Source organism: Nematolebias whitei, chromosome 8 (genome assembly GCF_014905685.2).
Source record: "Nematolebias whitei isolate Nwh7 chromosome 8, NemWhi1, whole genome shotgun sequence".
NCBI classification, from domain to species: domain Eukaryota; kingdom Metazoa; phylum Chordata; class Actinopteri; order Cyprinodontiformes; family Rivulidae; genus Nematolebias; species Nematolebias whitei.
Genome location: NC_056505.1, coordinates 13252990 through 13266245, shown reverse-complemented (window position 1 = coordinate 13266245; position 13256 = coordinate 13252990). Strand labels below are relative to the sequence as shown.

The window sequence follows — 13256 nt, the reverse complement described above, 5'->3', positions numbered from 1 at the left end:
AATAAACTACTACTTACTACTTGTACTACTATTCCTACTTCGCGGTTTTTCACTTATCGCGGGGCTTCAGGGTACGGATTTCCTGCGATAATCGGGGGAATACTGTAATATTATTTTATCTGTACATCATGAACGGTCGTGCTCCTCACCTGGATGTAGTCCATTTCATCCACAGTTAACGGTCTCCTGCGGTACCTTGCAGGAAACTGCTGAATGGAGGCCAGGGTGTCTGGTGTGCCCGGGACAGGAATCAGAGGTACTTGAGGTCTCGCTAACGGTGCTGATGGAGCTGATGGAGCGCTGGGGGCGATGTGCTGTGGAAAACTACCTGCTAACATTTTCAACACTTCTTGGGCTAGAAGAGGAATGATTAAAATATGTTTTAGGTAAATCAGATAAATCTTTTTTAGCAATAAGCAAAAAAAGAAAATTTGAAGAAATTACTTTCAGATTGTAAAAATTTGGTTCTCTGTTTATAAAAAGTGTTGCAAACAGTAGCTGGGGGTTGATGAACAACCATTGCAGCGCTGACCCACATTTATAAAACGCAGTTTAAACTAGATTTATAGATGCTATTTAAAGCTGCTTTAAAAAAAAAATCAGCATGGGATTAAATTACAAAGATGTATGTTCACAGAAACATACCATTAGGCTTCGGCACCTCCTGTCTATTGGGGAACTTGATCAGAGGAGCATGTGGCCGCACAGCCTGTCGAATTCAAATAAACAAAAATACATAAATATAAGATTTTGCTATCATCATAACAAATATATAATATTTTGGTGCGACTTCCATTTCAAGGTTTCTTTATTGTCATTCTCATCACATGTGGTACATGTGGTAGAATGAACCAGGATCCCAGTTACACTTTCTAACAAAAGTATAAATTGTAAAAGAAAAACAGTAATAAGATCTAAGATATGAGCTAAGAAACACACTAAACTAAGAATACACTAAGCACTAATAGTACAAAAACAATACACTGAGCAACAGCAGCACGAACATTTCATTTCTACAGGTGGTGGTTTAAATACATATATAGTTTCGTCCCACCTCATGTAACACGTGTGGTGTGTATGACAAATAAATCTCTCTGACAAAGAATCTGCTCATCAGTGTAAACCAACAGCAAATAATAGAAAACAGGATCATTTGGGATCACATGTAGCTCACCCTCATCACCTCTGCTCTGTGCTGATGACCATGAACAGCACATTGAAAATGAGCAAGGGAAATATAGAAGCAGGTTTTGCAGCTGAGAGTGGTGTCCGTCTTACTTATCACCACATTTCTGATGTTCTACAGATCTGTTGGGGCTTTTTAAATATATATATTTTACAGTATTTGACAAGCATCAACACCTAACTCTTGCATTAGAGAACGAATGCTCTAACCAAATATTTTCAGTAATATTTTCCAAACGATAACATTTATTGTTTCTTTTTACAGATAAACAGTTAATGCTTTCTTTGGAAAATTAATCATCCTATCCCCATGCCCTAATTACTTTTAACCAATTTACAGACTGGTTAATGCAAATGACAGAAATTTAAACTGTTTTGGGTTTGTCCATACAGCAACTTTGTACTGTATCATCTATACCAACAGTGTTTGAGATTTTACAGCAAATATTTACATTTAGTAACTTGAAACTTTACCTTGCCAAAACATTAATTACGTATCTTTAAATTGTTTGATAACCAGCCAGTGTACTGGTCAGTGTACGTACTGGTTGGGCAGCTGTGACTGAGTGGGTAGAGGAGAGTTGAGTCATGTTCAAAATGATGCGACAGAATGTCACATAATTGTGCCAACACAACTAAAGTGTTAGTCACATTAAGTGTTATTTAACGAGTAAAGGAAAAACTGGTCAAACTGGATAAAGATCAGAAACGACGGTGTTTTGATTTAACGAAGGACATCACGATAAATCAGCATCAGCAAAAAAAAAGCTTCGCCGAATTTGTTAGTAAGCTTCTTAAAACTAAAGTAAAACGTTTTAAAAGTAACATTCTACTTTCCAACGTCATTGAGGAACCAGCACACGAAATGTCAAAAGAATTATTAAGAATTGAGGAGCGACTTTACCTGAATTACTCTAGCGGCGGGAGCTGCCATTTTGGAGCTGACTTTGCTCCCCATGACGACCTCAAATGAGTTTCTACTTCCGGTTCACGTAACTGCGTAAACAGACCACAAGATAGTGCTGTTGTTACAGAAAACAGCAAAGTTTGTGATTACAAATGAGCGGTTCAGAAAATGCAGGTCACTGTAAAGGTTGCAGGCGTGAGATACGTGCGAGAGTGGAGTACAGCGTTATTAATTTAGGATTCTTTTGTGAACAAATCACGATGACAACGTAATGATTAGCTGTGCCAAGCAGTCGATAGATAATGTTGTCAATGTCCAGAGACAGATCGACCAGCCATCAACCTACAGCCTTCGGACACCACTGAAAGACTTACGCTAAGAGGTGAAATCAGTTGAAATCCAGCAAGGCTTAGAAAAAAATAAAACCAATTATACTGAATAAATATATATAACATATACTGTCGGTACAGTGGGAGGAAAAAATATCAAAAATCCATCATTAATATCCACTTTGCCTTTAGAAGAGAGAGAAAAAAAAGGTTTTTCAAGTCACGTGATCAAATATTATCCAATCATGGACAAGGATGGCAACTGAGATGTTTTATAAAAGATGATGTGTCACTACAACAATTTTCAGAATCCTCTTTTTTTTTTTTTTTTAAGATTACTGCACAGTTCATTCATTCAACAGTAAACGCAACAAATATTTGATCAAAAGAAACAAACACATACTATATAATATAGGCGTTATTTCTCTCTCAGGGGCCAGTTCTTCTGTCTCAGTTCTTCCTCTGATCTCATCCTCAAATGATGTCCCGATTGAGTTTGTTGATTCCTATAAATATTTGGGTATCTTGGTCGACTCGCACATAGATATCATATAATCACTGATTATGATCAATGATTAATCAGTGATTATATGATATCTATGGACTCGCATCTCTCTTTTAAGCTCCATGTGGAAAACTTGGTAAAGAAACAAAGTTAAACTGGGTTTCTTTTTCAGAAACAGATCCTGTCTAACCCTGAATGCTAGGAAACACCTTGTATCTGTGACTTTCCTTCCCTCCATTGATTGCGGTGACATTATTTACACGAAACGCTCCTACAAACACCCTGCAGATGTTGGATGTTGTCTATCATGGTGCTCTAAGATTCATAACTGGCTGTGATTATCGTACCCACCACTGCACTCTGTATTCACTGGTTAACTGGACATCATTAACTTCACGCAGACTCTCTCACTGGTACATTTTCATCTTTAAATCATTTCTTGGTCTGCTGCCTTCACACATCTGCTCCTTCATGTCTCTGCGTGAGTGCAGTTACAGCGTGCGCTCTCAGGACATTATTACCTGCAGTGTTCCCTCAGTGAGAACTGAACTAGGCAAAAGGGCCTTCTCCTACTCCGCTCCTGTTTTCTGGAATATCTTACAAAAAGATCTGAAGCTCTCGACCTTGTCCTCTCTAAGTGGCTTTAAGAATCTGTTGGACTTCTGGCAGGGACCAATGCAGACATGTTCCTGTTTTTAGTTTTCTACATTCACCTTAGAATCTAGCTGTTTTTGTTACTTTTCTTTTCTTTTTACTTTTCTTTTTTTTATATAGCCATCCTATTTTGTTTAAAAAAAATTGTATGACTTTTTATAACTGTTTATTGTTGTCGCTGTTGTCCATTGTTATCATTCTTTGTTGAAATCAGGTCTCTCTTGTAAATGAGTCCTTGAGGCTCAATGGGATTTACCTGTCTGAATAAAGGTTGAATGAATGAATACTGACGTTAGCATTCTGATTCCATAAAATTGAGTTCAGTTTAAATACAGACTAGACCAAAATCTACTCATTTAAAAAACAATACTGTCAGAATATTTAGATTTTTTTTTTGTCTTATATGATTGAGAGATTACAAACATATTACATGGAAATAATGTAATTACTGATTTTATAAAATTTTGAGTCAGTAATCCCCCCACCCCCCAGAAGTGTCTTACTTATGGTTACAAAATGCTGTGCACAAAGTTTAACAAAACACTCTTTCCATTTATTTATTTATTTATTTATTTATTTATTTATTTATTTATTTATTTATTTATTTATTTATTTAATTAATTACAAAGACAAGTATAGAAAATAGAATAAAATTGTGGCCACCTTAAGCTGAAGTTCTGTTTGTGGATCAGACGGTGTTGATGGCTGTTTCTGATTGGTATGTGACGCAGTGTATCCATTGACCGTCCAAAATGACAAAACATCACTGCAGATTTCAGTTGTTCCTTGTTTTTGTCTGCTTTTCTATGTGTTACTTCACCTGACCATGACGTAAATACATATTCACCATGTTGTTTGTGTTGTTATTGTGTTGATGCTATGTTTTATTTCAAGAAATCTCAACAGTCAAGTAACCAATTTCAATTTTATTAGATGTCTTATGAAACAAACTGGTCCAGGGCTAAGGAAAACAAACAGGTCCCTCTTTTCAACATGGGCCAAATCTAACTTAAGACTGTGTGGCCTCATTTATTTTCAATTAACAGATGTATAAAACAGTCCTTTGTCAAGTGAGAATTTGCTGCTTGACATTATATTAGTCACCACACCTTATATAGAGCTCCAGTACACCCCAGTATGTCCGAAGCGTCACAGTACAGCTGTTTGACTCGTGTCTGCTGCCAGGTCTGAACACAGTGGAAGGATTCAATGGGTCTTTGACCTGTCAAACAGCTCTTTGAGTTGGTCCTTGGTTGTAGCCTCTTTCTGTTGCAGGAGATCGGCATGGCCCTTGGTAACACCCCAGCTATCAGGGACAGACAAAGAGGCACACAGTGGACGACCAGAGGCTGGTTTCAGGTTCTCCCAGTAGTCACGGCGTGCTCTAAAAGAATAATAAGACATTAGCTGGTGCAAATGAACCAAAATGACAAGTTTGTCTGAGCATAGAGGGATATTCAGAGTAGTAGGTAAATGTTGCTCCTAACCTGGCTCTGACCCAGGGTTTGGTGTGCATCTCCAGACCAGCCCCCCACTCTCCATGTTTCTCTGATCCAGGAGGCGTTATTCCTCTCTCATGGGCAAGTTCTTCTGCCACAGCCCTGATGTGATAAGGCTCAAACCCACAGCAGCCACCTATGTAGCGGATTCCAGCGTTGTAGGCTTCTCTGGCGTACTTGTGCATATCCCAGCGGGTCAGGATCCTGGGCTCCAGACCTGGCAGGAAGATGAAAACACATTTGTGGGGAATAAATGAGCGTCTTTATAATCAGATAATTTAAGGTTGTGCACCTGCAGAGGATGTCTACATGGGCAGTGAGAAAATGTTTGTCATTTTACATTTGGAAATTGAGTGGCAGAATCTACAAAATGCAGCATGATGTGTTTTTTTTACCGAAGGGGAATTCTGGCAGATCGATGAATCCCTGGCAGTTGCAGTCAGGAGTGTGGTACGCCAGCGGCTGGACCATGTAGTGAGCCTTCAGCCCGGCCTTCTCTACTGCCTCCTTCATCATCTTCACCGTCTTCACACAGGTCAGGGGATCAAAGTGGCAGTTGACTCCCACAATCTGGGCACCTAAAACATATATACATAATAACCTGTTATGTTCACAACTGATACGTAATTCAGATAGGTAGTCTTGAAATGTTTTTCTTCAGTTTTAAATGGAAAATTCAATTCAGTTTATTTACATAGCGCCGAGTCACAACAGAAGTCATCTCAGGGCACTGAACAGAAATATTTATATATAAAACAATAATTTAACATTATTTATCTCAGGAGCAGACTGCTTTAAATTTAACTCCATCGCATAACTCTCATCTTGAGCAAGCATGAAGGTGACAGTGGAAAGGAAAAACTCCCTCATGAAGAAGAAACCTTTAGCAGAACCAGGCTCAGGACAAGCGGCCATCTGCTTCAACCAGCTGAGTTTGAGAGGAACAGATACACAATGGCAGGTCGAGAATCATATGTTAAGATAGAAATAGTATCAAATAAAAACTATTCAATTTTAATAATTCATTTAAGGAAATGAGATCAATTTGTCCTCTAGTAATCGTCTTAAAAAAAAAAAAAAATCCTCTAGTAATCTAAGATTGAGGCAGCATAATAAGCCAACCCTAATTAAAGGATTTATCAAAAATGAAAGTCTTAAGTACAGTCTTAAAATTGGACAATGTGTCAGCCTCATGGGCAGAAACTGGAAGTTGTTTCCACAAGAGAGGAGCCTGATTACAAAGATCTTTCTCCCATTCTGCTTTTGGAAACTCTAGGAACTGCGAGTAAGCCTGCAGTCTGAGAGTGAAGTGCTCTGTTAGGAAAATATCGAACAATAAGATCTTGAATATAAGATGGAGCTAGGTTGTTGAGAGCTTTGTAGGTTAAAAGTAAGATTTTGAATTCAATTCTGGACTTGACAGGGAGCCAACGGAGAGAAGCTAACACTGGAGAGATGTGATCTCTCCTACTAACTCCAGTTAAGACTCTGGCAGCAGCATTTTGGATTAACTAAAGACTTTTTAAAGAATTTATTGAGCATGGACTTTGTTACTTTTTAAAGAAGTTCTTGGACACATTTTTGAGTGGAACAATTGGGCACAGTTGTCAACTCACTGATCCCACTTAAATTTTTATTATACGTACCTGTTTGTTAGGCATGAACTTGCAAAACACAAACAAAAAAGAGGCCTAATATCCAACTTTTATTCCAGAACCAGAGTTATTGATACACAATTTATTCATTTTAAATAACAGGATGCATCAAAATCTTTGACTGGTGCAATATAGGATGTTTTAAAACTCTAAAACTTCAATTTATGGGTGGATTTGATGCAGAGGACTCATGTTGAGGGTTTTAAATGGGTTGAAACAAAATGATTAAAGTTGAAAGATGTTTAATCTCCTGCCGTTAAAGAAAGAACAACCAGAATATGCAACAAACAGGCAGTGAAGCTGTTAAACCCCTAGTGCCACTCACCCAGACAAGAGAAACAACGTTTATTGCACTATATTTTTTATCAAATGTGAGATGACATACAAAATACTCAATAAAAACTACTTTACGTACCAGCCTTCACCAGCCTGACAGCACACTCTCCAGGTGAGATGCCGTGCATGTCTCCCTCAGGTCCAATGCACAGAGATGCAGCCACAGGCTTCCCTGTCTCCTTCAGCACCTCCACGGCCCACACAGCCTCTTCAACATGCTCAAAGTACTACGAGACAAAGTTGTCAGAACCAACATCGCCTCCACACTTAAAAGCAAAATTAATTGAACTGATTTAATTTAATAATGTTCAGTCTGTACCTCAGCAATTAGGAAGTCAACATTCTTCTTGATGAAGACATCCAGTTGTTTCTTTAAGATGGCCTTCACCTCTGTCTCACTCTTGCAGCTCAGGTAGGACGGAGTCTGGGAAACTCCTCCTGCAACCAGAGCGTCGCCCTCATTGGCGACCTCTCGGGCCAAGTCGCAGGCGGCCTCGTTGATCTGAGCTCCCTGATGATGGAAACAAAAACAAAACATGTATAAACTCATTTTCACCTTCCTTCAGCCACCTGCAATATGTTTTTTTTTTAATATTTGGAAGTGGTGTGATGTTCTGATTAGCTTACAGTGAAGGTGAGCTTGTTGCCTCTGTTCTCCAGCTTGTCATCACTGGCATAGAAGGTAAAGGTCTGCATGACGTTGGCTCCAGCCCGCAGGAACTCCCTGTGCAGCTGACGTACTGCAAGACAACAGAAGACACCATCAAAACTTTTACTGATGGCAACTGATTTAAACGACACTAGAAAATCCACTTTAGTATTTATAGATCAACAGTTTCTATTGGAGAGTTTTGCCATCAGCAGTGGAAAAAGTGCATCATGTGGGAGAGAACTGATGTGAACTTTGTAACTCAGATCTATATATTACAAAAAGCTAAAAACACAATGACGTTAGGAGAAAAACTCAAAGTACACGTGATTGTTTCTTAGACTGAAATAAGGCGTTAAAGTTAGTGAAACAACGTGTTCCCACCGGCTTCTGGGTGCTCTGCAGCAGCCTCAGGGGTCCAGGGCCCAGCCTTCACGTAGCCTCTCTTCTCCAGCGCAAACACAAAGCCTCCATCACCGACGACAACCTCCCCAGCGTTAAGACGCTCCAAGATACCCTGAAAGAATTTATCACTGTGAGTTTCCAAAACCTTTAAGGAGTAGGACGAGGCTAGTCAAGCTGCAAATGCCACAGATGAGTCTCTAAGGACAAAGAAAAGTGTTAACATACAAAAACAAACGTCCGATTTCAGTTTATACCAACTCGATAACGATGTCTCGCACAATGAATCTCCCACATCTTGTGATACTTGCAGCTTATTGCAGTGAGAATGAGTCATAAAATAGCAGCTTGTCCGGCTGATATGCGTGCACTCGTTGACTCCAACGTGCTTATCTAGAGGTAAAATTTAGACTTTTTATGTTTTTCACAGCTAAGAGACTGCAGACAGGATCTGCATCCACATCTGTTTACAAGAGTAAACAGCTAAGTTAATAACAATTTAAAAATTCAACATAAATTCACTGGAGGAGAGTATAACCACTGGACGACTTGTTCTTACAGTCGAAATGTTAGATGATCTTTATCTCATCGCATCCCAAGCTCTCAACAGGTCTTTTAATAGCTCTAAAGCACAGAAGTTCAGTTCTCAGAACTGCAACGAACAGTAATTCTTCTTTCTTGTCACTAATGGAGGAAAGGATGGGGTCATGACTCATGTTTCTCATTAACGTCAAATTTTCCTTAGTTCTCAAACAATGCATGAATGTATAAAATTGGACTTTGAACTACTTTAGCAAATGAACATTTGAAACTTTTCTTTATATGAGACCAAGTGCAGCATGGCAGTTCTGGGAGCTCTTACTGTAAGCCCAAAGGAACAGCTGGAATATGAGCTGCTCAGGGAAATGTGGCCTGACATGCCAGTCACGCAGAACATGCATCACGATTGCAAAAATCCTTTGCCCAGAATACACCTCCCTTCATGAAATCCAACCTTACATTAAATATATGCCCTGCAACACCCCATAATGTACATGTCCTAGTGCAGTAAGCTGGAAAAATAGAAACTTCTGTAACCAATGTATCAGTTCCACATAACTGAGATCAGTCATCATTGTAACAATCCTTAGAGAGAGATTTACTGTAAATGTTGCACAGATCTAGCAGCTGTAGTTTCCTGTTTGAATATTCTCCAGGATGAGCCTGCTGAACAGTCACACGTACCTTCTCTGTTGGTGCCATTACCCTGGGACTGTGTGGACCCCTGACAGCTCAAGCTTCGAGAAGCTGAAGTGATATTAGAGCGAAGCAGAGGGGTCACATTAAATCTTCCCGAAGCAGGGGAGGGGTCTTAGTGGGAGCTGCTCTGATTGGTAAGAAGTAAGTTATATAACGACAGTGTTTACTCCCTTTCCTTCTCTCTGGACCTGAATGACAGCATTGAGAGCGTGTGCTTCTAGTTTGGTCTGGAATTTTTTTTACAGTTCTGGGTGTTTTATCAGCCACCAGATGTTTGTGAGTAGCAGGCAGGATTTCTAAAACAGTAATGTGTCCAATTTTAACAGATTTGTGTTTTTTTTGCAGTATTCCAGTAACAATCATTTAACTTTAACACATCGCTGTAAAACAGAGTTAAAAATTCAGGCTTATTGACTTGGCATTGACGTGCACCATTCCACAGATGGAACATTGTTGTCACAAGTGCTTCCTATCTTTGAAGTGAATTGGGGAAAACACATTTTTTCACATCTCAAAATTGCTGACAGCCTGAAGGGGACAAGTTCATTGTATTTTTTCCATCATGTCTTGTTCATGCAAAGGATTTGGTCTTCTTCTGCATTTCCAGCACATGCTTTATCTATTGGGCACTGGTTGCCTCTTTGTGCTGCAGCAGGTCAGCGTGGCCCCTGGTGAGACCCCATCCCTCTGATGTAGATCAGGATGGGCACAGAGCATGACCAGATGCTGGTTTAATGCTCTCCCAGTACTCACGGCGGGCTCTGAAGGAGATCAACAATAAAAAAGATGAACCATATTGATTCTAAAATCATGTGCATGTCCAAGATGGTAGCAGACGTTACCTGGAGCTGACCCACGGTTTGGTGTGCATTTCCAGATCTACTCCCCACATTCCATGTTTCTCTGATCCAGGAGGCATTATTGCTCTCTAAGGGGCAAGTTCTTCTGCCACAGCCCTGATGTGATATGGTTCAATCCCACAGCAGCCACCAATGTAGTGAATATCGGCATTGTATGCCTCTCTGGTGTACTTGTGCATGTCCCAGCGTATCAGGATCCTGGGCTCCAGAGCTGAAAGCAGAAAGAACAAAGGAAACAAATTGTGAAATCTATTTAGAAAACAGCTTCTAGTTCATTTTCTTTTCTTTTTTTTAATTGCACACAAAAAATGACAAAAGGTGAATTCTGGCAGATCGATGAATCCCTGACAAATGCAGGCAAGAGTGTGGTATGCCAGTGGCTGAACCATGTAGTGAGCCTCCAGCCCGGCCTTGTCCACTGCTTCCTTCATCATCTTCACCGTCTTCACACAGGTCAGAGGTTCAAAGTGGCAGTTGACTCCCATAATCTGGGCACCTGCAGGCGACAGTGAAATCGTGACTGTTTCGTAATCTTAATGCTAAGGGCTATGATAATAACGTGTACCAGCCTTCACCAGCCTGGCAGCACATTCTCCAGGTGAGACACCGTGCATGTCTCCCTCAGGTCCAATGTATAGAGATGCAGCCACAGGCTTCCCACTGGCCTTCAGCACCTTCACGGCCCACTCTGCCTCGTCAACATGCTCAAAGTACTGAAAGTACTGCTTTTACTTCTGTCTCACTCTTGCAGCTCAGGTAGGAAGGAGTTTGAGACTCTCCACCAGCAACCAGAGCATCTCCCTCATTGGCTACTTCCCTTGCCAGGTCACATGTGGCCTCATTGATTTGTGTTCCCTGAAAGAACAATGCAGAAGATAAACACCATTAATGTTTAAAGATAAGTCTTAAGGATTATTATTTTATTTCAGTGTTTGACATCTGTTCTCCAGTTTGTCATCGCTGGCATAGAACGTAAATGTCTGCATGACATTCGCTCCCACCCTCAGAAACTCTCTGTGCAGCTGTCGCTTTGACTGATGACTAAGATTGAAAGTGGCTTAAGTTCATATACAGTACTGTACAAAAAGTCTTGTTTTTTCATATTTTTTCAGGACTTCAAGTGGCCTTGACTAATATTTTCTAGGTTTTTTTTTTTAGGTCTTTCAAAGCTTTTCTTTGATCTTTAGTTGTATATTTTTAATTAATTTTTGTGCAGCACATAAACCCTTTCAAAGCAATGTTTATATTTTTCTTTGATTAAGTCACTTAATGATCATTCAGACTAAAACAGACTCCTAAAGTCAAAAAATGAACCAGTGGTTTGTCAACAGGTAACAGACAGCAAAGTAAAGAACAAAATTTTGGGGCACTTCCTTATCAGCAGCCTGTCTTAATGCCACAATTTATTTAAGTTTTTTTTATTTGAACAAAAACAAAACAAAGATAACATTGATGCATTAGGTAGTGTTTTAGCACCAGCAAGGTGATTCCCAAAGAGCTGTAAAATGAGACAAACAGTAGATAATGTGTCTTACGCCCTGTGTCCGGCTTCCAGTGGATTCCTTTCCTTTCAGATGCTTTTCATTCGCTGTAGTTTTATTTTAACCACTTTTAAAGATGACAACAAAATCCAATCCTGTCAAAGCAAGGCATTATGAAATTAGTGCTGGTACAAAACTTTTGCACAGTTCGGTATGATGATATCGTACCAGCTTCGGGATGAGTGACAGTAGCCTCAAGAGTCCATGGGCCAGCCTTCACATATCTCCTCTTCTCCAGAACAAAAACAAACCCTCCATCTAAAATTACAACCTCCCCAGTGCTGAGATGTTCTAGGGTTCCCTGTGAGCCGAAAGAACCACCGATACACTCAGCATGTGCTCTAAAAACAAATGTATGATAATAAATACATTTGAACTTAGTCAAAATCATAGAAGCTCCTCCTTGAATCACCACTTTATCATGGGGGAGGAGTTTGTGTGCCTGAATGATCCTAGAAGTTATTGTAGGGTCTCCCAATGCAGACTGGTGCTAGGTGACAGGCCAGACAAAGAGCATTTCTCAAAACTCTAATGGACAGAAATCAGCAAGGTGCTTAGTGACGTGGGTTACTGGGGCCCCACCCTGGAGCCAGGCCTGGGAGAGGGGCAAATCGGTGAGCACCTGGTTATCCATGGGGCCCGGTCGGGTTCAGCTGAATGAGTAACATGGGTTTGCCTTCCTTTGGGCTCACCACCTGCAGGAGGGGCCATATGAGAGGTGCATAACGTCATGGGCAGTGGCCAAAGGCTCTTGGGACATGGAACATAAACTCTCTGGCAGGTAAGGAGCCTGAGCTTGTGCATGAGGTTGAGAGGTACCTACTAGATATAGTTTGGCTCACCTTGACGCACAGAATGGGCTCCGGAACCAATTTCTGTGTGTTTATGTGAAATAAACTGATGCTCCAGTACAAAGGTGGGAAGATAAAAGCAGTTTTTAGTCTGGGACTGTCCTGCAGTGACTGCTTCAGTCTGACTGTTGAACGTAATAGCATGGTATCTTCACTGGCATCATCCTCACCAGTGGCTGATGGGACAACTGTGTCCTCAAGTTTTTGGACACGCATGCACAAAAACAGCACAAAAAACCCCCACACAGCTTCATTACCTTCCTCGTAAGTGCCATCTTCTCCCTGGGTCAGTTGCAGCACAATCACTATGTCACAGTGAAGCCGTCTGTTTGTCTTGAGTACCAAGAATTGTTCCACGACAGTTTTATATCCTAACACCACAATGACCACAATGGGAGGATTTCATTTTGCTGCCAAATTCTTGCTAAACTGCTACATGTCTGTTTGGACATTGCGTAACACAATCTGAGCCACAGTATAATGAAAAAAAAAAAAAAAACAACTATAAACATCTGCCTGTTTGGAGCATTGATTACTTCCAGATCTATTCTCTGCCTATCCATGATGCAAGACATAAAAGGAAGTCCAAGTTCCACATAACAGATCAGAAAATATTTATCCCCCCAATAAACCTGATGGTGGTT

At 40.3% G+C, this 13256-nt stretch overlaps 2 protein-coding genes and 1 pseudogene across 2 annotated transcripts in view; all 3 read right to left on the bottom strand.

Moving 5' to 3' along the window:
• mrps36 (mitochondrial ribosomal protein S36) overlaps positions 1-2143 on the bottom strand; it is a 3953-nt gene extending 1810 nt beyond the window's left edge. Inside the window, exons 1-3 of the mRNA XM_037680303.1 lie at positions 2090-2143; positions 646-709; positions 150-355 (exon numbers count right to left, since the gene is read on the bottom strand). Of these exons, the coding sequence (XP_037536231.1) occupies positions 150-355; positions 646-709; positions 2090-2143 (324 nt within the window). The remainder of the gene's footprint in view (positions 1-149; positions 356-645; positions 710-2089) is intronic.
• A 2348-nt stretch (positions 2144-4491) lies between these two features.
• On the bottom strand, positions 4492-9439 carry LOC119413898 (betaine--homocysteine S-methyltransferase 1). Its single transcript, XM_037680962.1, has 8 exons — positions 9346-9439; positions 8104-8236; positions 7698-7810; positions 7390-7581; positions 7150-7297; positions 5475-5657; positions 5068-5296; positions 4492-4964 (listed from the first exon to the last, which is right to left on the bottom strand). Exons 1-8 carry the CDS (start codon positions 9361-9363, stop codon positions 4787-4789), a joined length of 1194 nt encoding a protein of 397 aa, XP_037536890.1. The 5' UTR covers positions 9364-9439; the 3' UTR covers positions 4492-4786.
• Positions 9440-9931: 492 nt separating this feature from the next.
• LOC119413899 lies at positions 9932-12887 on the bottom strand (annotated as a pseudogene).
• Positions 12888-13256: the final 369 nt, after the last annotated feature.

Excerpts from the sequence above, each read along its gene's own strand:
- LOC119413898 (XM_037680962.1), bottom strand. Across the intron at positions 5,658-7,149 it reads TGTCAGGCTGGTGAAGGCTG|GTGCCCAGATTGTGGGAGTC; the intron begins GTACGTAAAGTA and ends TATATGTTTTAG. Across the intron at positions 4,965-5,067 it reads AAACCCTGGGTCAGAGCCAG|AGCACGCCGTGACTACTGGG; the intron begins GTTAGGAGCAAC and ends TTATTCTTTTAG.